Source organism: Camelus ferus, chromosome 10 (assembly GCF_009834535.1).
Source record: "Camelus ferus isolate YT-003-E chromosome 10, BCGSAC_Cfer_1.0, whole genome shotgun sequence".
Lineage (NCBI taxonomy): Eukaryota > Metazoa > Chordata > Mammalia > Artiodactyla > Camelidae > Camelus > Camelus ferus.
The window spans coordinates 33,941,647-33,961,088 of record NC_045705.1 but is presented as its reverse complement, the minus strand read 5'-3'; the positions used below and the strand labels follow the sequence as shown (position 1 = coordinate 33,961,088).

The 19,442-nt window shown below is 38.0% G+C and overlaps 2 protein-coding genes across 4 annotated transcripts in view; one reads left to right on the top strand and one right to left on the bottom strand.

Moving 5' to 3' along the window:
- Positions 1–11,460, bottom strand: part of ZFP91 (ZFP91 zinc finger protein) — a 29,910-nt gene extending 18,450 nt beyond the window's left edge. The window contains exons 1-2 of one of the 2 annotated variants that reach the window (XM_032488722.1): positions 10,970–11,460; positions 6,037–6,065 (exon numbers count right to left, since the gene is read on the bottom strand). In XM_032488722.1, the coding sequence (XP_032344613.1) occupies positions 6,037–6,065; positions 10,970–11,316 (376 nt within the window). In that variant the 5' untranslated portion in view covers positions 11,317–11,460. The remainder of the gene's footprint in view (positions 1–6,036; positions 6,066–10,969) is intronic. The other variant, XM_032488721.1, reaches the window with a different exon arrangement.
- Positions 10,596–19,442, top strand: part of LPXN (leupaxin) — a 35,526-nt gene continuing 26,679 nt past the window's right edge. Inside the window, exons 1-4 of one of the 2 annotated variants that reach the window (XM_006172970.3) lie at positions 12,190–13,148; positions 13,964–14,102; positions 14,591–14,661; positions 19,058–19,203. In XM_006172970.3, coding sequence (XP_006173032.1) covers positions 14,649–14,661; positions 19,058–19,203 — 159 coding nt within the window. In that variant the 5' untranslated portion in view covers positions 12,190–13,148; positions 13,964–14,102; positions 14,591–14,648. Of the gene's footprint in view, positions 10,704–12,189; positions 13,149–13,963; positions 14,103–14,590; positions 14,662–19,057; positions 19,204–19,442 lie in introns of those variants that run through there. The other variant, XM_032488723.1, reaches the window with a different exon arrangement.

The following is a 19,442-nucleotide window of genomic DNA, read 5'->3' as shown; positions in this document are numbered from 1 at the left end:
GGCATTCTGCTGCAGCCCTCAACCGGTTCTGGCAGGAAAAGGGATCTCAATATAAAACTACTGTATATAACAGAATAAACCTATTACTCTGTTGAGATGGTTCTTACGAAAGTTGAATCAGCAGCTGAAATTGTTATAAAGTTTTTTTTATATATGTAAGGGACAGACTCATTTACCTGATTGATAAAACATCCCATAACTGAACTGAGCTGATAATCAAGGCTTTCTAAGCCTATGTCTCAATCCACATTTATCGTAAATGAGGTATGTCTGCACTTGTAGGAAACTGGAACAGAGAGCAAGATCCACAGGAGGTTTGGGTGTCTGAACTAGAAAAACGGTTAAAGGATATGGGGCATTTCCAACAAGGAACAAGATGTTGAGCAGATTATCCTCATATTGGGAGAAATAATACAGCTCCTGGTACCTTAAGAAAAAGGGCTAGGAAGGAAACAGGATAGCTAAAACGCCTGTCTAATGTACTGTTAGCACTTGAGACATAAGCATTATTATAACAGTCAGAACTTGAGTGTCTGAAACATGATCGTACTACTCCGTGTATTTCTATAATTAGCTCTACTTTGTTTTCCATAAATAATTAGTAAAGTCCATTTTGAAATATTAGCCTATCTCAACAATGTTAAAAGAAATCAAGAAAAGTGAGTCCTTTGTTAAAAAACATATTTAAGCCAACTTCAGAAAAGTATCATTCAATTTGTGAAGGGGAGTCTTTAAGCTAAAATTGACAGCATATCTGAGGGTTAAGATTAGAATTATATATGCCTCTTTTTTTTTTTTAACTTAAGAGATTTTTCTTTCAGAGTTCTTTTCTATTCAAAACTTACAAAATTTTAACTAGGAAACCAGGTTATCCACAAAGAGACTCAATCTTTCAAGAAAGAATTGTGAAGACAATGTTCTATACATCCTTTGTACAGATGCTCAAATGGTAAAAATTAAAAAGTTAGATTTTTCTCATTGGAGTGGAAAAAAAGGTGAGAATTCCCATTGTATATATTTTAAGGATGACACAAATACTGTTTAAGAGTATTCAGTATTAGAAATGAGAGGACCAAGAAATAATCAAAGGTATTCCAACACAGGAAAACAGAAACACTCTGATGAAATTAAAGCTATGAAAACTATTAGCCAGATAAAGCAAACAGTCAAAGTTCTAAACAACCTGAGTACATTTCTAGACCTGTTTTTTAACTCATTTGGTGACTCTGTCCAGGCAATCTTCTCCAAACATCTACTCCGTAACATGGATAGTAACGGAAAACAGTAAAGCGACTTGGAATAAAGATGAGACCCAAAGTTTAATACAATCAATTTTCAAGCACCTTTGTGTTTCCCATAAGCCCTAATTTTATGAGATATTCTTTAAGGAAAAAACGGGGGGAGGAGTGTCTTACAGGTAACTGCTACGTATTTTGGTATTTACATTGTATAGTACCCAAAATCTCAATCTCTGAGAAGTCCTGTAATAATAATAAACTTTGATGACTCAAGCACTGCCTACATTTGACTCTGTAATATTTGTTATTATTCCATGAAACACCTGAAACTCACTTTAATAAAGATTAAGATATTACAGTCTTTTTTATTACTATCTTGGGCAATTTTAGACAGGTCTGAAAGTGAAAGAAGTTACAATTACTGGATAAAGTTAATACTGGGATTACTAGTAATTACATTTAGGCAAACCATTCCTTTACTTCAATGCTTTAAGTAGAACACTGGTTCAAAATAGAGACCAGAATGAAAACATAAAGCCAAGTTAAAAAGGAATTAGCCAGGCTTGATCCCTCAAATTTTCTGCTAAAACTCCTGAAAGCTCCCCAGTGATGAAGACAATCCTTTGGCAGTGGTAAAATAAGATTTCATGCTTTAAGCTTTTCTCTTTTTGTGTCTTTGTGGAATGCTTCATCGAGTTATCTGCAAGGTCTCAGCTCTAATGTCATCTTCTCAAAGTCTTCCCTTGCCATCTCATCTAAACTTAGCCTTCCCTTTCCCAGCTTCATCAAACACTACTACATTGTTAAGATTTCTTCATCGCACTTATTTGATTACCAGCACAATCCAGTACCTAAGGAGAGTGCTGGACACACAGTGAATGCTCAAAAATTACTTACTGAATGAATAAATACCATTTGCAAAGCAACTTTCCATTTGTTTTACATATACCCACCAGGGTTAAATAAACACAGCAGGAACAGGGACCAATGGCAGTCATTTCTTTACTATTATATCAGCTTGAAAAATGAACATGTCACTTTGCAATTTAATAATTTAAAAATACCAGTAAGTTGCTTTCTCTGTGTGTGCAGTATCATTTATTCAAACATGTCCAAAGTTTTTAAACTTTCACTGAAGATAAGCACACAATTTCAAGTCGTTTGGAGTAAATAAGAGTAAAAACAATCCTGAAAACATCTTTTATATAAATGTAAGATATACTTATGTAGCTATACATACTGTTCAGAGTTGAACAGCTACTCTAACAGGTAAATTAATGCAGAGATTGAGATGGGAGGGGGAGAGGATCTACTTCTTCAAAATTTTACAAACTTAACAACAGCTAACTTTTATTGCGTCCTTACCATATTCAGTGTACTGCACTATTTGCAATAAACGGCAGAACTTGAATTCAAATCCTGAGCTGTAACTCTAGATCCAGAGCATTTAACTAGTGGATTAAAGTGAGAGACTGAGACTGAATTACCCATAATGCAGCTTTTTTCCCTTTCTTTTTTTTTTTTAAATTGAAGTATGGTTGATTTACAAAGTTGTGTTAGTTTCAGGTGTATAGCAAAGTGATTCAGATATATACATATATTCTTTTCCAGATTCTTTTCCATTACACATTATTGTAAGATATTGAACATAGTTCTTTGTGCTATCCAGAAGGTCCTTGTTGTTTATCTATTTTATACATACTAGTGTGTATTTGTTAATCCCAAATTCCTAATTTATCCCCCTCCTTTTCCCTTTGGGTAACCATAAGTTTGTCTTCTGTCTCTGAGTCTGTTTCTGTTTTGTAAATAAGTTTATTGGTATCATCTTTTTAGACTATACATATATATATGTGATATTATGTGATATTTGTCTTTCCGACTTTATTTCACTTAGTAGGATAATCTCTACGTTCATCCATGTTGCTACAAATGGCATTATTTTATTCTTTTTATGGCTGAGTAATAGTCCCTTGTGTACATATACCACAACTTCTTTATCCATTCATCTGCCGGTGGACATTTAGGTCGCTTCCATGTCTTGGCTACTAAAAATAGCGCTGCTATGAACATTGGGGTACATGTATCTTTAGTTAGAGTTTTTGTCTTCTCCTGATATATGCCCAGGAGTGGGACTGCTGGATCATATGGTAACTCTATTTTCAGTTGTTAAAGGAGCCTCCATACTGTTCTCCATAGTGGCTGCACCAATTTACATTCCCACCAAAAGTGTAGAAGGGTTCCCCTTTCTCCACACTCTTCCCAGCATTTAGTATTTGTAGACTTTCTGATGATGGCTATTCTGACTAGTGTGAGGTGATACGTCATTGTAGTTTTGATCTCCATTTCTCCAGTTAGTGGTGTTGAGCGTTTTTTTCATGTGCCTGTTGGCTATCTGTGTATCTTCTTTGGAAAAATCTCTATTTAAGTCTTCTGTCCATTTTCTGATTGGGTTGTTTGCTTTTTTGATATTGAGCTGTATGAGCTGTTTGTTTACATGTTTTGAAAATTAAGCCCTCATTGGTTGCATCATTTGCAAATACTTTTTCCCATTCTGTATGTTGTCTTTTTGTTTTGTTTATGGTTTCCTTTGCTGTGCAAAGCTTTTAAGTTTGATTAGGTCCCATTTGTTTATTTTTGCTTTGATTTCTTCTGCACTGACTGGCCTTAGGAAACATGGCTACGATTTTATGTCAGAGAATGTTTTGCCCATGTTTTCTTCTAGGAGATTTACGGTGTCCTATGTTATGTTTAAGTCTTTAAGTCATTTTGAGTTTATTTTTGTGTGTGGCATGAGGGAGTATTCTAACTTCACTGATTTACAGGTGGCTGTCCAGCTTCCCCACACCACTTGCTGAAGAGATTGTCTTTTCTCCACTGTATGTCTTGCCTCCTTTGCTGAAGATGAACTGACCATAGGTATGTGGGTTTATTTCTGAGCTCTCTATTCTGTTCCACTGATCCATGCGGGGTTTTGTGCCACTACCACTCTGTTTTGATTGTTGTAGCTTTGTAGTATTGTCTGGAGTCTGAGAGGGTTATACCTCTAGCTTTGTTCTCTTTCCTCAGGATTGCTTCAGCAATTCTAGGTCTTTTGTGGTTCCATATAAATTTTAGGATTATTTGTTCTAGTTCTGTGAAAAATGTCCTGGGTAATTTGACAGGGATCCCATTAAATCTGTAGATGGCTTTGGGTAGTAAGGCCATTTTAACAGTATTAATTCTTCCAATCCAAGAGCATGGGATATCTTTCCATTTCTTTAAATCATCTTTAATTTCCTTAATCAATGTTTTATATAATTCTCAGTGTCTTTCACCTCCTTGATCAGGTTTATTCTTAAGATTTTTTTTTTAGAGGCAATTAAAAAAATTTTTTTTAAACTTTTTCTGTTATTTCATTGTTAGTATAAAGAAATGCAACAGGTATCTGTATGGTAATCCTGTATCCTGTTACCTTGCTGAATTAGTCATTCAGTTTTAATAGTTACTGTGTGGAGTTCATTTGCAATAAAAGGCAGAACTTGAAATGAAACCTTAAGCTCTAACTCTAGATCAAGCATTTAACTAACTAGTGGATTAAAGTGGGACTGACTGAGATTGAATTACCCATAATGTAGATTTAATCTCCCCTCAACTGCAAAACTATGTAACATTGCAACTTCTGGCTTAAGAAATCAACACAAAGAGCAATTAATTTATCTCCAACAAGGGTTCAAGATTTCCACCACATTCTGAAGTCTCCTCAAGGCAACTCAAAATAATTTCTTTAGTCAGAGCTAAAATTTCCAAAATGATCTCTGAGTAAGGAACACAAGACCTTCCAATCTTGACAGACAATTCTCCAATTTTCCAAGTATCAAAAGCAACAAAACCCAAAACTTGCTAAACAAAGTCATGCAGAGCTTTCTAAAGAAAAAATTTGCCTAGTACAAAATACTTCTGCATGGCATACTATGAAATATTAGCCTCAGATTTTAAAATTCAAAGAAAAAAGAATCCTGATTACTGTCATCTGATTATTGACAAAGTAGCCACAAATTCAAGTTACTGGTCCCTAACCAGACTGTCATTTTTCTCAATGACATAAATCCAGGTTTTCAACTTGCCTTATACGTATTCTCAAAGTATTCTTCATGAAGAGAAAAATCTACATTAAGAATAATATAAATTTATGTTACATATATACATAATAAATTAACTGAGCAACTGGCTCACAATGACAAGGGCAATTTTAATAACCCAATCTGCAAAGCCAGAACAGTCTTCTTAAAAGAGCATTTAAAAAGAAAAAAGTGAACATTAGCTTCCCCTCTCAATCCAGAGAAGCAGAAGACTACACTTAATACATACATTTAGTTTGCTATTTGAAAATGACCTAATGACCCCATTTAATTATTCATCAGGCTGAAATCTTAGAACATTTTTCTTTCCACATTCTTTAATCTACATTTATAATGTGAGTCTCTACAAGCATCTTGATTTTGTCTACACTTTATTTCACCTATTGTGTATCATTCCTCTGTTACTTTATTAAAAACCCAAATAGCTTTAAAAATTGCAATACAGTGATATCAGATAACCTGATTTCCCATTACCAGGTTTCTAAGTAATGCAAGAATATTCCACTTGCCCAAACCTGCTGCTACTTAAATAGGTTCAGTCTATCCCAATAATTATTTACTTAATAAAAGTCACTTTAAATGGGAACAATTTGAATTATCAGACTGAAGCTTATTTTATTTTGTCAGATTACAGAATAGTCACGTAAAGTACATGAGATGTAAGAATGACCCAGTCTTACCTTTGTCAGTCGATACTTTTTCTATGCATCTGAAAGAAAAGAGAACCAAATATTAAATGAAAAATATTGCACATTGTCTTAAAATACAAATATTTATCTCTTTCAGGTTCATCTCCAGAGTGATGTAGAAAAACATCTAGAGCAGTACTGTCCAATAGAGCTTTCTGCAGCGATGCAAATATTCCACACCCACCGATCTACCAGCATGGCAGTCTCCACGTGGCTGGTGAGTACTTGAAATAGCTACAGGACTGAGGAATGGAAGTTTTAGGTTTGGTTAAAGTAAATTTACAGTCATAAGTAGCTATCATACTTGACAACACACAGATAGAAAATCATTCAAAACAGTTGTTTTTAACTATAAAAATATTAATACAAAGAAAATATTGCTGATTTTGTTATATTAAATGGTTATAAAAGAAAAATGTCCTTATTTTACAAAAATACAGTAACTAGGGGTGATATGAAACAAGGTTTGAGAATTCCTCTAAAATACTTCTGCCAAAAGAAAAAGAGAGGGGGAGGAGATAGAGGTAACAAGTATGACAAAATCTCAAAAATTGTTATAACTAGGTGATAAATACTGAGGTTTCATTATACTATTTTCTTTACTTTGAGTATACTGGACAACTTCCAGAACAAAAATTTAACAAGCCTAAACAAAAACCCTAAAATTATTCACCTGTTAAACCCAAGTCAAAATCTATTTCTAAAAAGGCAACAGATTGGACCTCAGAAATAAGTATAAACTGCGTTTTACAAATTAGACAGGAACAGTAAAGAATCTAGTATGTTATAAACTACTGATACAAAAAAATGTTTTTCTCATGTTTTTAACTCAGGAAAACTTCCATCATACATAACTGTTGAGTATAGTTTTTATGAATCTCCCCATAGCCATTATCCAAATTAAAAGCTGACATGTCTTGGATCTTTAACATGAAGATGCCAAACAGCACCTCCGAGCAATACAAAGTTTTCTTTTTTTTCAAAAGTAAACCTAATACAAATGAAGATCCTTATGTTGTAACAGAATATCCAAGCAAATACACAAGCCACAGGATAAAGAAGCTGTCTTATTTAGAAAGACTAGCTATCATTTTCTCATCCCATATTGTTTTAAAAAGCTTGGTATTATAATTTTAAATTACTAATGTCCCAATTAACAACTAATATAAGTGCTAATCATCTTTACAAATAAAAAGTACAGAAATAGTTGCTAGATCTTGAAACACTAGACAGTAAACTTTTCAAAAATCTTTCGGAATTGTTCAATGTTTCCTTTACCATATTGATCACCATAAGAGAAAAACAGGATTTCAGGCTTGTACGACTGAAACCTTCTCCAAAGAGCCTTAAAAGTTTTTTTCAATTCAGAATATTACTGCTTTTTCATTCTCACTATCTAAGACCCTCACCTTTTCCTTACAAAAGTAGTAAGAAGGTGTCATGCAAGAAAATAAACTCCAAATGGAGTTTCGTATTTGGGAAAACTGAGCAGTATTTGTTTCCTTCATTTGTAACCCATCTGACACCTGCAGGTTTACCTCTAAGAATACTCAGTTTTATTAGCCTATATTCCTTGTGGTGAGGAAACAGCTTTCCTCAATAGGTAAATCAGAAGTTAAAAAAAGTATTTAAGTTTTAAATTCTGAAATGTATTACATAACCAGAGGACTTATTATCATGGTAGAAGCAAAATAAGCTTCTTGCATTTAACCTAGTCTTATTTTAACAATTATATTGTGTCCTTATTAGTAGAAAGCATAAATGTTTTAACTTAGGAATCAGAAAAAAGCTGAAGTGTGTGTGTATGTGTGTACATACATATAGATATAAGGATCTTAACTCTGGAATTTATTGGCTAAAATAGAGCAAATGAAGAGTATTGATTCTTAGCATTGATATATAACTTTTCTTCAAATTTGGTTTATCTTTCCTTACTATTAGTCTTTAAGTTTTAATTTATAACGATCATAAATTTAACTTTATGCCTTTCTCTTGAGCACATTCACTGAAAAATTCTTTATTTCCCTTCACAAAGATTTCCTGCTCTTTTTATTAACTTCTGAACATTCCAATGCAAACAGAAAATTGTTATAAGCTTAGAAAAGTTTACAAAAGCTATAACCTAATTGTCATCTAACTATAAAGCTCACTTCACAAACTGTAAGTTGTCAGCTAAAGATGAAGAAGCATATTTAAAGAGGTTAAGTGACTTGCCCAAGGTCATTTAGTAAGCAGCAGCAAGCTGGGACCTGAAACTGACTGAAGTCCAATGCTTTTTCTCTGTTATTCAGCCTTGCAATAGGAAAAGAGGTTTCAATCAATCCAAGTCTCTGTAATAACTGACCTTTTAAGCTATTGTACACTTTGCTGCCTCTTCAGTCAAGAGAAACAAATGTAGATTAAACAGCTGATTACTGGGAATTTATTGGGGTGAATGTTATTTGGAAAATAGAGCTGAATCAAGGTCAGAAGGCACTTGACCGGAGTTCGGTAAACTGATACACAAAACTTCTTGAAATGTCTCAAAGGATTAAGTTTCTTACTTTACTAGTTTTAAAATTTATTTGATCACTATGAAAACCTATAAACTGTTCACACATTTGACAAACCTCCACTAATCAATGCATCTTCCCTTTTAATTGCAAAGTCCTTGAAGATGAAGTACATGCCTCATTTTTCTCTATAAACTCTGGCTCAGCACAGTATCAGAGCCAGTTACTGCTCAATCAAGATTTAATGAGCTGAAATGCTTTAAGAGTCCTTTGATTTCCAGGGCATCCAGTATATTGAAAATGTGTAACAAAAAAGAAAAATATTAAAATGAAAATTTATTACAACAATTCAATCAAAACTGCGTAATTTAAAATATATAATCAAGGGACAGTTCTAAGGCTAAGGTAAAAGAACACTACTAACTTTTATGACATTGGATGAGAGAGAGAAGGACATTAAGAATTAAGACTATTCTTTCCTCCCCATAAGGAATACTGTGAAGAAAAAAACTGAAGGGGTTTAATTAAGTCATCTTCATCCAAGCTCAATTGGTTTAACATTTATATTGTGGACATAAAAAAAGACTCAGTGGTATTCTTTTGCCAAGAGTTAAGATAAAAAATAAACCATGACAGCTACCACTCTAGGTATAATTATCTTAGGAGCCCGCTGCTCTAAGTAAAACTGGTGGCTCAGTAGGAGGGAAATGTAGCAAGGAGATATAGGTATAGTTAACTTTCAAATAAATAGGTGAAAATAGAAGAGAATTTTAAAAATAATAAATAAATTTTAATCTTCCTATGTATGTTAATAGAAAAGAATTAAAAATTCACTTTGCCAGAATTTACATGAAAAACACTACAAATCAGTTATACCTCCACAACACTGCTCAAAACAATAACTTCTAATATTTACTATGTACCAGGCTTTTGTTCTATGTTTCACATGCTGTACTTAATTCTCACAAACTCAGAGAGATTTATCTCATATTGATAATAAAACTGAGACACATGCAGTTTAAGAAATTTGTCCAAAGAGTTTATACCCAAATAAGGCTAATGATATATCTTCAAATTTATCAGATTAAATACAGGAGCTTAGAATTTTTGTGACCATAAAATTCATTTGCAGTAATCAGAATCCCATTTGCAGCTGAATGATTTGTAAGGACAGATTTTTGTTGTCCACAGAAACAAAATTTACACAATTGTCTAAATTATGTTAACTTAACTAGCACTGAATAATTTGAAAGCACATCTAATACCACAATATTCTTTTGAATTTTATTTCTCTTTCTGACAGTCTTCCAAGACAAGCATGCCAAGGTCACAGACTTCACTCTTATTTTTGGAACAGGTGTGTTTCAAGTTTTCAATCTATTAGGTCCCTATAAGCCAAATGTTGCCACGGTCTCTATGGGGGAGGTAGAGTGGGGGGAAATCATTTAAAACTGATTTATCCCCTCATCTTCAATTTTCCCTGCTTTTTACTAATTTTTTTTTACTCGAAAGTCAAGATACAAATGTTTTCAGAAGCGAATTCAACGGCTGTGCTTAATTTCTAGAATTTACAAACACGTGTGCTTCAGTATTCTGAACACAGAAACGTTTTAAAAAGCATATAAAATATTTATATTTCTGGTTATCTGTTCTTGGTCCCTCTATGATCCCTAGGTAATAAAAAAACTCCTTTCAGATTATTCTAAAGACGAAATTTCTACATTAAGACATGCAAAATTCAAGCAAACAAAAACATATGCTACCTGTCAAAAAAAAATTAAAGAAAACCCAATCTCGTTAAACCTGTCAAAAAACAAACAAAAAAAAGAAATCTACCTAACCTTGTTATATGAAAGACTACGCTGAAAATTGGCAGAGCCACGTTTTTACCCTATTAGTACCAGGTTTTTAAAACGAGTGGAAAATGTGAAAATTTAGTAGCGTGAAAAAAAGCTCCAAAATGATACCAGTACAACTGGCTCTTGAGCTAATTAATAGGAAGGTGGGGGCGACACACTTTTGAAGGCATATCTAAGATCGTGCTGTTGATTTTCCTACGGGGGATGTGATGTAATACTGGAGAGCCGCCGTAAGAGGGAAAGGACGGGCTGACAAAGGGCGTGCAGATGCCAGAGTGCGGGAGAAGCCCGAGGCGGCAGGGAAGAGGTGGGTCCCAGGGGAGACGAAGAGGTGCATCCTACAAAGGACCTCAGGGAGCGGGGCAGTGGCCCGACCACAGGCGAGGGGGCGGGGAAGCCAGAGAGCAGCGATAAGACAGCGGCTAACAGGGAAGCGGTGTGACATCTGGCATGCGAGCCGGCAGGGGGCAGAGCGAGCAGCACGTCACGTGGAGTGGTCGCTACGGGAGCCGAGAGGGTTGCGTGCGGGTAGAGGGGGGTCTTTCCCACCGCCAGAAAGGCTGCGTTACTCACAGGAGTCGCGGACTCTTCTTGCCCTGAGCTGGAGACGGGGGCTTCGCGGCCTGGGACTGCTGCCCTGGGGCGTCGGGAGGCCTGGCGCTGGGGCTGCTCCTCCGCCGGCGGGGATACTCGGCCTTCCTCCGGCGGGACACAGCGGCGGCGGCGGCGGCCGCAGCGGCCCGGCCCCGGTCCCGACCTCCCCTCAACACGCGGCTGCTCGTAGTCCCCGCAGGCGCCGCCGCCGCCGCCTCAGGGGGCTGCTGCTGGGGCTCCTCGGGAGCCGCCTTGGCCGCCGCCGCCTCTCCCCCTTCCTGGTCCTGCTGCTCCGGGGGTCTCGGCTCTTCCGTCTCCCCCGGCATCGGGACGCGTCCGTCCCCCACCCCCTAGTCCCAGGCGGCGGAGGCGGAGGCGGCGGCGGCCGCGGCGCTGCTCCCCCCCGCCCCCCGGAGCGTCCGGCTCACTCTCACTCAGCGCTCCTCTTTCCCCCCTCCCCTCCGCCCGGCTCCGAGGGCGCCCCCCCCGCCCCCTGCCACTCAAGGCCGGCTACCGCTGGCGCCGCGCGCGCGCCCGCCACAGACGCTCAGCTGACCAATCGGAGAGGAGTAACCGCTTCTTCGCCCCGCCCCTCGCGGTCCCTCACGCAGCGGCGTACCGGGTTCCCTCCCCCACCCCTTCCTTCAACCAATCAGGAAACGGCTCCAAGGGAGCGCGCGAGGTTTCCTTCCCCGCGCACCCGTTCTCACCGTTAAACGGCTGCGTCTCGCGACAATCCCAAAGTGACCTTTTTTCCCCACCTCCGGAGCTCAGCGAACGCTAGGGGCAATGGGAGGGGCAGGTCTCGCGAGGACGTTGGTGGGAAGAAAACGCACCTCTTTCCACGCCTCGCGCGCACCCTGGACTGGCTGCGCGCGCACCTGCCTCCCTAAGGAGCCGCTAATGCCACAAGGGCTCTTTCTATCGTTCTTCCTTAAGCCGCGGAAATAGCCTTGGCGTTCTTCTGCCTCCACCCCGATCCCACTTTCCTGCCTGTGGCCTTTCTGTCCCCAGCGTCGCCAGGTCTTGCGGGGAGAAGGGGGGAATTTTTTTGAGCTGTCGCTTCTCCTTTAAGAAAAAAAGCCCCGTCGGCTGCCGGATGAAAGTGCCTGAAAAAATGGCGGCGGTAGAACAGAGGCGGGGTCGTGAGGGCAAGGAGGACCCGCCTTTTGGCGCATGAGCATGGTTAGCTTGCCCAAAGGCATCCTGGGAAATGAAGTTCTACTTATCCTACGCCTTAGGATAATAGATAGGAAACCTGAGGCAAAGGGGATGCTGGGCGTTTTTGACCGATGCCAGATGGGAAAGGTAGTTCATTTTTTCCGCATTCCGCGTTTTCTCGGCCGGGCCGACTCTGTTTCCGGGTTAGGCCGCAACGCCTGCGCAGATTCGGGCACGAATGTTGGGCCAGCTATTTTTTTGGTCGGGTCTCCCTGGCAAGGCTTCCCCTACTTTTTTTTTCTTGGTGTTGGCGAAGCAGTTCTAGGATGGCCACGTAATAGTCCTTAGCTTTGTTTCGTTAGACGGCGCCTCATCTGGGACCAGCTAGCGTTCATAGCTTCAATATTCTTCTGTGTCTGACCCACTAACCTGGGAGCCTCTGGAGGTCAGGGTTTGAATCTGATTCCGCCGGGTCCTAGGGGGCCTAACACAATTCTCAACTCTCATCTGATTCTTAATAAAAGTTTGCGGAAAGAACCGTAGAATTGCTTTTTAACTAGACGTTTTGGGGACCAAGGAACTGGCACCGGCTACTTAATTTGGCTGTGGTCCCTGGGCTGGAGGGGAAGGGTGAAAGGTTGTTAGCGTGACTCCGGTGATCCACTAGAAAACTGAAGTCCTCTTTCAGACTCCCCGCCCCGAAGCCATCTGCTTCTGCGGTTTTTAAATGTTTCTGCTGCACAGGAAGCATGGTCAGAATAGCAGCTTTGTCAGAAATTACTTTTCTCTCCACTCTCCACTCGTGTGCAACTAAATTGCCCTAATGCGTCAAACGGGAGTTTCCACATTTGTTTATCTGCAAGTTGCATTTGGTGAAGGCAATGAGCCTCTTGCGTTCCTTCCTTTATTCCCTTGCATCCATTATAATCAAGGAGCGATTTGCAGGAACGATTCTTAACCTTGGAAAATAAAGCATCTGGAGCTAGAAGTCCCCAAAGTAAGTGAATGGAAACAAGATCTGGGAATCCAGTTCTAAAGTTCACATTAATCATTCAGTTAAACTGCAGTTGGAGTTCAAAATTTGCAAGCCAAGTGCTGAAGAGCATTTTTCCTTCCAGTATTTTGGCTCAGTTACCACTCAGATTAGGCAAATGTTCATATTCCCTGTTGAGTGTTTTGCGCTTTCATGGGGCTAATTGCATTTCAATTGTAAAAACTATTTGGCATATTGTGGATGGGAATTCTTTCAAACCCTTGTTTGCAGTGTGCAGATTTGGAATGGCACTGATACTCAAATGACTGCTCAAAGTAATGCAGAGGTGGGATCTCCTTTACATTTAAAAGAAAAAAAAAAGAAAAATAGAAGTTTTAAGATCACAGTGGAATGGAGAATGGAGAATTCCTTTAGATTAACCTAAAAAAACAAAAACAGAAACAAAAGCCCATCGTGTTGTAGACGAAAGATTACAGGCTTTGAAGTTAAATATGTATTATAGTAAGTAGCAAAGCTACCTGCTAATTCTACTATCTTTAACAAGTTACTATGCCTTGAATCTATTTCACCACTGGTAGAAATGGGGATAGTATCTGTTTCATGGGGCCATGATCTTAGTTCTTTAAGTACTGCATTCTCATAGTAGGCATTTCGTAAATGTTTTATTTTATTCATGGTGAATAAAATCACAGTAGTTAAAGTGAAAGTTAACCTCAGTGTCACTTTCAGAGAAACCACTATAAGGCAACATAACTAGGCAGGAATTGTGCTTAATTGAGACATGTGCGGCTTAGTACCTGGTGTCTTAAATTTTCCAGGTTCATTCTTCATGACTTGTATAATTGTTTGCATTTTGGACCACTGAAATAACCCTGGCCCTGAGAATCCAAATGGGAACCTGGCCTTGAGAATCCTGTTCTGCCTTTAATGGGGTTTAGGATCTATTCAGGAAAGCAGGTGAGCATAATTTCTGGATAGTTAAGTAAATAAAGACAGCAAAATGAACTGAGTGCTGGTTAATTCCAACGGAAATTTTATGAAGATTATGCTTTTATGGTCCTCAGCTTCACAGAAGGAAAAAAAAAAAGCAGATTCCCTGAAGCACAGTCACAGTGGGATACCCACAACACTGGGGGAAAAAGGCACAAGGGCAAATCTGTCATTCCCATGAATTCAAGATGAAGCCTGGCGCATAGTAGGTGTTCAAATTTTTCAGAATTTACTTTGAATCTTTTATCACCCTGGCCAGTGCACAATCGGAACTCAAATCCAACGACCCACCTTTCTATGTCAGTCTCATTTTTAAAACCCTGACCTACAAAAAAGAAAAAAAAAATCACCAAATCAAAAGAAAGGAAGTGCTAAGCAAATACAGGAACCAAAAAAGGGTTATAGAGGCTGCTTCACGCTGGCTCATTCAGTTCCTTTGTGGTCCTCTTCTTCAGCACATACCAAAGCAGTTCTTCACAACCTGTGGTACCAGAGCATCTTGGGTGTGTGACAATGGAAGAGTTGGGTGAGTGAGGAGCTTCTTGGAGGAGAAACTCTGAGGGAATGAAGATTTAGCTGCCATCTCCATGTGGGGTGGGGAATACTTCTAGCCAGATGAAGGGTAGTGCTAGAAGATTTTATTTTCACTTCTCTCCTGACGACAGGCCAACCAAGAGTGAAGCGTGAGGAACTATGTTATTTTGGGGAACTATGGGTTCACTGTTTTCAGGGGCACAATAGGCAGAGCATTTGGTGCTAACCACAGAGTAAACTCCGCACAAACCCTTTTGGACTGAATTGTGATTTAAGTTGTCATTTTGTTATGAGCATTTTGCTCCTTGGGGGCTGCTGGAAATCATAGGGTGGCCACACAGTTGGCAACCTCAGAGATGTGATTTGGGGAGAAAAAGAAAGAAAAGGGAGCGGGGTTAAAGAGTGTTAGGAGGAGAAGAAATGAAGTAGAAGTACGAGAATGAGGGGTCTGCAAAGGTTGGAGAAAGATCAGAGTGATTTCATTTGTTCTGTGGTTTAGTATTAAATCAAGAAGGCACAGCGCTATAAAAAATCCAGTTCTTTTCATTGCTAAATTTTGTATTGAGAGCAATTCTGGAGGAACAGATTACTATGGCTTGCAAATATGATACCTCCTTCCACTCCAAAGCAATTAAAACCAACTCTGAATCTATTGGCCACATTGTTCAGAGAGATCCTTGATTTTAAACTTTTGGAGTAATATAAGGTTTGTCATTCTTGGGACTCATTCCATATCCTTTGCCAACTTTTGTTGCTGTCATCCTTACTAACACTGAGTCACTAACCGTTGCCCAGTGTCCAAGCTGTGTGATTCTGCAATGTCCTGGGGTTTTGTATGTTTCAGTGTGTTAAAAATGCAAACAATAACAATAGAAAACATGTCTTGTATATTGCCTTTTTTTAAAAACTGTAATTGGAAGGGGGTGGGTATAGCTCAGTGGTAGAGTGCATGCTTAGTGTGCACAAGGTCCTAGGTTCAATCCCCAGTACCTCCATTAAAAGATAAAAAACCCAAAAACTGTAATTTAAGAGCTGGAGGAGTAGAAAAAGGAAGAAAGGCAAATTATAGGAGGGAAGAGAGATATTACTGAAAAGTAGAGGAGTATTTAATGTTTAATAAGTATTGAACTGTTTTGAAAGTAAAGCCTATTTTGATACTTGGAGTAGAATATGTTTTGGACGTGGGGTGGAATGCAAATTCTTCTCCTGTGTGAGGGTTGGGGAAATTCACACTTTTGCCTGAGTTACACCAGAGTCCAGCTCTGCTTTTTTATTTTAGGGACACCGAATGGCTTTCATGCACTTAGTTGGAAAAGGAACTAATAGTTATGCAGTGACTTAAGCTAAAACTAGATGTTTTTACATGTACTAATCATTTTAGTGTTCCAAGCAACCTTGTGAAATAGATATTATGCACTTTTTTTCAGTTGAACAAGCTAAGAAAAGCAAAATAACTTGTTCAGTGTCACCCTCAGAAGCCTCTGACACCAAAATTGATTAAGATACAAGATGTTTCCCAGTTTAGAAGTGTGTTGGCTCAGGGGTTTCAGCCAATAGAATAAACTAGATAATTTAAAAAATTAAAGAATAACAGATTTTCAGAGTTTTGTACTTCTTCAGCAGGATGGATGGGTGGAGAAATTTAATCCAGAAATGTAGAAAGTACCAAGCAGCCTGCAATGTAACATTCATGTGTATTATCCAGGTGGGCAGGCCAATATTTCCTCTCTGCAGTATTCCCCCCAAGGTTGGTAGTTTGTATCCACCCAGAAGGTCTTACTTAAACCCTCACTACAAGGGGGATGCTAGATAAAGGGGAGCTGGGAGTAGACACTGGCTCTGAATGAAATCACTACAGTCTAGTGAGACCCACAAGAGATCTTACTTAATTCCTTTCCTGAAAGTGAATGTTGACGTTTGACTTCCATAGATAAAAAACTATGGAAAAGGACTGTAGAGTTTTCAGTCTAATACCCAACCTCCCCACCAGTAATCCCTTATTTGTCATACTGAAATTAGTCATCTTGAAATTATAGCATCTGGCAAAAGGCAAGATAATCTCGGGGTGCTGGTGGTATGTACACTCATAGGAAACAGGAAGAGAAAGGCCTGTTAACTCATGGCCCAGAAAGAAGTGTTTTAGTAGCTCTGGTATGTTGGTGCTTCTAAGGGTAACCTTCTACTCTTAGTGGTATGGTTTGCTTTTCTTCTAGAGGATCTTCCCTCTCCCCTAATCTTTATTGTAAGTGACTTTTTATTTTGAATCCAAGAGTCTCCATGACTTCTGGTTGGAGCAAAGCTTAGAAAATAGAAAAGAAAGAAGCTATATCTTTGTAGAGAGCTACAGAATGAAAATCTGGAACTCAGAAATTTGGCTGCCTGGCTAGTAAAGTCTAGAGAGAAAAAGTTTTACTTTCTCTTTCTACCTTAGTTTTCTTTTTCTTTTCTTTTCTCTTCTTTTGAAAAAACTTTTATTACAGAGAATTTTAAAATTTACTAAAAGTAAATGGTTTATTGAAAACTACTACTTTAAACAATCCTCAACTTTTGGCCAGTCTTACTTCATTTAAGGACCCACCCATTCCTTCTAGTCCTAGATTATTTTATAGCACTTTCAGGCATTGTATCATTTCATCTGTAACTATTTCAGCATAAAGGTATATATACACTTACACAGATAACCATAACACCAATACATCCACAAAATCCTTAGTTGTAATTCCTTAATATTGTGAAATACCATTATCATACCTGGATTTTAACAGAAGTTACTTAATATTATCAAACATGCTTATCATACCTAAAATAAATTAACCATATTTACTTCTTATTGAATTTTCAATCAGGGTTCAATATTCCTAATTGTTTCTTTTTTGCAACATTTTTGCTTGTTTATTTAAGATTCATACATTGAAATCAGTCACACGCCTCTTAAGTCTCTTTTAATCTGTTGATTCCCACTCTATCTCCTTTTTTCCATTATAGTTTATTTGTTTAAGAGTCATTTGCCCTGAAGAGTTTAGCTCAGTTTGCTTATCTCTAAAATGGTGCATAGAATTCACTATTTTTGTGAGATAGATGCTTGAGAAAGATCTGTAGACGATTGCGTTTGTGAGAAATGATTAGATCTTTTCCTATGCCGTTAAAAAGAAGTACCCATCCCCCAACATCTGAAATAAATTAAAAAAAAATTTTTAATAACCTGTAAAGTTCATTTTCCTCATTTGAAGATTTTAGAGCTAGGCAGATCCTTAGAAATAATATAATCCAGTGTTTTGCAAAATTTAAAAAACTATAATCTGTAGTAAACAATCCACTAGAGAACCACCAGTGGGTCTCAATCCACAATTTAAAAAATACTGTTGTGATACAATTGTTTCATTATGTAGATGAAGAACTAGCTTCAGAGAAGAATGTGTCATGCCAGGATGACCCAAAGAATCCACAGTGGGAATAGGGACTGGAATTTCTGGCTTGCAGGGGCCAGGGTTCAGATACCCCAGAATAAGCCAGGTTCTGCACTCAGTAGCAATGTGACTTTAAACAAATTATTTGTCTCTTTGTTGATCTACAAAATAAGGACAATAATATCACTAGCCTGAAAGCATTAGGATGATTATATAAATATATAATTAAATATGTAAGACATATATAATATAAACTGGGCATAATGCCTGTCATGTGTTAATTTTATTAATTATTCGTATTAATTTCATCAAAGCAGAAAGGTAATAGTGTAATACTCACACAATAAAGTCCATTGGTTTTTCCCAAGAAAACTACAAGAGATACAAATCTCAAATATTTGGATTGCAACGTCTTGCTTGGTTTTGCAATATCTGTTTTCTCCCCAGTCCTTTTTTTCCCCTACACCCTAAAAGACAAAATATTTTTACTTTGCTTTGAGAATTTTGTTATGTGGTGGGAATATAAGAAAAAAAAAATCATCAGGGTTAAGAATAAGTTTTACAGTCCTGGTTTGTTGTGAAAAACTGTAATATAATTGCTTACATTTTTCTGATAGGCAAAATATGCAGGATTTACATTTTTCTAATTGGGGAATCTTTGTGGGTGATCCACTCTAAGTGAATGATAAAAATGAATACCCTGCAATATAAAAAGTCATACTGAAGAATAAGACTATGAAATTGATTGCAGCTGTTGGGAATAAGAAACAGGCTACACTATGTGGAGGGCATTAAATATCTCCTGGTAGAATAGACCACATTCTCGAAGTCAAATAAGGAGTAAGGGAAGCTGTTTGAAAATAGCCTTAACCCAAGAGAAGAGGGAGATAAATGGCAGCACAGTGGGGATATTTAAGAGGATAATTATTCCAGAAGACTTACATGTTCTATATTATGATTCCCTTGTATCTTTTGATGTAGATGCCTTATTGGAGGAACTGGAACACTCCACCCTCCAGGAGAGTGATGAATACTTCAACACAGCTTCTCCTTCCCCAGATCAGCATTCCAGAAAGGAGAAGAGCCTTGCTGACATTTCAATTCAAGACGACACAAGTTCCTTCCCGGTAAATTTTCCTTTATTAGAGTATCTTGAATATAGATATTTGAGTGCATTTCTGAAAATTAACTGTATCTTACATATAACGATGTGAAAGGAGAATCATATATCCAAGAAAGAGTGAGAAAACAAAAATCCTCAATGATAGATTAAAGGTCGTTGTTTTTGGAAAGAGGAGGAGAACTGAGAAAATCATCATGGGAGAATAAGTCTTTGAAAACTATTTCTTTTTTTCTAATGAGTGCC